General features: G+C 50.7%; 1 protein-coding gene across 1 annotated transcript; it reads right to left on the reverse strand.

Moving 5' to 3' along the window:
• LOC117436261 (trimethyllysine dioxygenase, mitochondrial-like) lies at positions 1 to 1,702 on the reverse strand. The gene is made up of 3 exons (XM_034063802.1): positions 1,695 to 1,702; positions 1,095 to 1,331; positions 1 to 292 (listed from the first exon to the last, which is right to left on the reverse strand). The coding sequence occupies exons 1-3, from the start codon at positions 1,700 to 1,702 to the stop codon at positions 67 to 69; spliced, it is 471 nt and encodes a 156-aa protein (XP_033919693.1). The 3' UTR covers positions 1 to 66.
• Between the last annotated feature and the right edge of the window lie 1,772 nt (positions 1,703 to 3,474).

The following is a 3,474-nucleotide window of genomic DNA, read 5'->3' on the forward strand; positions in this document are numbered from 1 at the left end:
TGTAATACAGGCCACCTTACAAGAGCTGCGTAGAAAGCTGCAGTATGTGGAGCTTGCCTGAAGCAGTCACCTTAGTGGCAGCAAGCACATCCAAAGGACCATGCTTCCCTCCCTGCACAAAACCCAGGCGGCTCTCCCAGCTCCAAGCCCTACCTTGCCTGGCTTCAGTTTGACCCAGAGCTCATTCTCTGGTCTCCGGAGCTCAGTGGTGAGGGTGCAGTGAGCAGCGTACCAGCGATGCACAGCGTCGTACGGCACCATGTTGATGACAGCACGATCATAGTTGTTGTATCTACAAGCAAAGAAGAGGTCAGGGACTGCCCACATGGCTCCATGAGCACAGCCAGGTATTCACACAGGGAAGCACAAGAGCCTGGGGGATTAGGCAGTATTTAAGGGAGGCCAGAGAGATGACATGAGAGTTTACACTGCAAGTGCAGGACTGTCAGGAGAATACCCAGCAATGGGAGCAAGGAGTTTACTATCAAGTGTAAAACTGTTCTTGTTGGTGTCCTATAGAAGGATGTGCTACAGCAAAGGGCAAGGCCACAGGCTGTGAGAATAAGAGTGCAAAGCAGTGCTGGACAGGCTCCTGCACTCAGCCAGGCTGGAGTTCCAGAACACAGCCCAAATTTCCTTTGGAAGTGGCACAGTCCACACTCTCCTTGTATGCCAGGCTGATTCCTAGAGGCTTTTTCAAAGAAGGGCTGAATCCTACTGCCTCTCAAATGAAAGGAGATGAGGGCATGGAGCTGAAGTGAGGGTGAGGAGTGAAAAGCCAGAGCTGAGCACTGACACCCATCCTTGGCTGGGTGGTTCTGACACTTTCTCTAAAGCAGCAGTGCACAGCTCAGGAGGAAACATGGACTGCTCCTGTTGCTTCACCACTGCCCCACAGATATAGATTGCTTTTTCATAGAACCACAGGCTGGTTTGGCTTGGAAAGGACCTTAAATTTCATCCAGTTCCAACCCCTGTCCCAGGCAGGGACACCTCCCATTAGGTGTCAGTCTAGGATACCTCCTGAAAACCTTCCCTTGTCTAACACAATCTCTTCTCATCCTCATTAGCAAGAGGCCTCACATGGGTGTTACCTAATGAGATAAAGCTCATTGTTCCAGGGGTAGACATTGAGAACTGGCCCAATTCCAATCATGTGGTTGTGGCAGTCTCCCACATTCTCAACATACTCGTGCTTCACTGGGACCTTGGTGAGCAGCTCAAATTGGTCTGGGGCGCACTGGAGAACTTGCTCTGCTGCATAGAAACCATCCACCAGCAGCGTCCGCCCACCCGTGCCCTTGTGCTTCAGGCAGTGGAAAACTTGGATGCTGCATGGGCAAGAGAAACCAGAGCATGAAGACACCTCGGCTGCCTGTCCCATGGCCAGAAGATGCTCCCCATCAGGTGCAGGTGGATGCAACCACCCTTCTGGTTTCAACTGAGGCCTGCCAGGGAATGGAGACAGACCAGCAATTAACAGCTGTGCCTGCCAGTTCTTAAGGCCTAATCTACACCATCTCAGAACAAGAGGACAGTAAAGAAATGCTGGTTGTACTGTTGAAGTTGTCAGGAAGTACGAGGGTGTCCAGGGTGACTCATTCAAAGGCACATACATTACTGTCTCCCACAAGGCAACACATTAAAGACCCTTTGGAAAGCCTGGAGAAGTTCCCAGTCAGCATCTTACCTACAGGCACATCACTCCCTAGTGGGAAATCATCCACCTCAGCTTCTGTCCTTCCATTACTTCTCTGAAACTTCTCTTTCCCTCTGTCCCAGCAAGGTGGGCATTGCACTGTTAGAAGCAAACACCCAGGAGCTGCCTGCAGCCACCTTCCCTTGTTAGAAAATGAACTGTTTCCTCCTGGGAAAGCCTTTGCCTTCTGCTCTCCCTTCAGGGCCTCTGAACCCAGTCCCACAGCAGGGGATGGGGCAGCACCTCCCAGCTCCACACTCACCAGCACCTTTTCACCTGGGTGCTCTATTCACCCTTTACAAAGTCAGTGCAGGAGCTCTGGAGCAAAGGCCACTCTGTGCCTCAAAGTTAACAACCTCCTCCTGCAGCTCAGGGCTCTGAAGAAGCCTCTTCTCTGGGCAGGCTCTTTGGTACCTGAGCAGCTGGATAATGTTGCAGTCTTTCCCATAGCTTGGGGGTTTTCTATCCTCTACCCTTTGTAAAAACTTAACCTGAGACTTGTCAGGTCTCAGCCAAAGCAGTGGGGAGGAGGAAGACATTGAAATGAACACATCTTTCTTGAAAAACACTTCATTTCATTTAGAAGCAGGTCAAAGACTCAAGCGTTTTGGAAGCAAGTCTGGAAGAGGCTGGGAAGAAAGGATTTCTGGCAGAGATGGTGGCTCAGGAAAGCCAGAAATTCATGTTCTTCCTGCACAACTCTGGCTTTGCAGAACTACAAGCACTAATGGTTAGCTCTATCAATTAAGCCCACGTTGCCTTTGCTTGATGCACTTCAGCTGGCTGCAGATGGAAGGCTCTCTACCTGAAGGGAACCTTTCCAAGTGGAAAAGAAAGATACAAACAGAGCTAATGAGCTCTATAGTTCTGGCACCGAGTAGTTACATTAAAGCCCTTTTGAAGGCTGAAGTTCTGATCTTATTTGATGTTGGGGGAGATTTCTGTGAGCTCCTAAACCAAGTCAGCCAAGCAGGTCACATCAGGCAGGTCACTGCAAACCATGAGTTCTGCACTCAGCTGTTAAGTGAAAACAGAGAAGCCAACTACATCCAGTGCGGGGCAGGACCTGTGCTCTTTGTACTTCAACTGCAACAGTGCACAGTCAAATCCACTGACTTTGCTCCTGACATCGAGCTGCTTCCCAAAAGCTTCCTGGGCACAGACAGGGCTCAGGCTCCTCCAAAATCCACCTGCAGTCAACAGATCTCTCCCCTTAGTTCCCCTCTGCTTTTCCAGCTCTGCACTGCAGACCTTTCCCATTCAGGTGTTTAGCAAGTTACAGCCTCACTTGGGAAGAGCTGATCCTGCCCCGGGACAGGAGGTGTTGACTGAGTGACTTCTCTTTGTAGCCTCATTTGCAGATCACAGTACCTTCACACATCTCCCCCAGGCTATTTCCCCTCTTGACTGAGGTAAAAGCAGACAAAACCACTACTTAGGCTAGAAATTAAGCCTAAAGTCTCTAGCACTTCTCCCGAGCCGTAATCTGCTGCCTTTCCACCTCCAGCTGGGTATCAAACTCACACCCTAGAGGCTGTACAAGAAGAGCAGTTTGCAGAACAGCATTTGCAAACCAATGCTGCAGCTACAAAAAAAGCTTTTTAAAGCACAGAAAGGTGTGAGCTGGGGGAGCCTGGCTTCTGCCTACCGGCAGGGCTGCACCCCTGCCAAAATGCAGCCCCCTCAACCTGCGTGAACTGGTGCAGAGCAAGGTGAGCAGGGCCTGTGAGGTAACCTTTCCACGCTGTGCCAAGGGGAGCTGCTCTTCCTCCTCT

The sequence above is a fragment of the Melopsittacus undulatus genome, chromosome 6 (assembly GCF_012275295.1).
Source record: "Melopsittacus undulatus isolate bMelUnd1 chromosome 6, bMelUnd1.mat.Z, whole genome shotgun sequence".
Taxonomy (NCBI): Eukaryota; Metazoa; Chordata; class Aves; order Psittaciformes; family Psittaculidae; genus Melopsittacus; species Melopsittacus undulatus.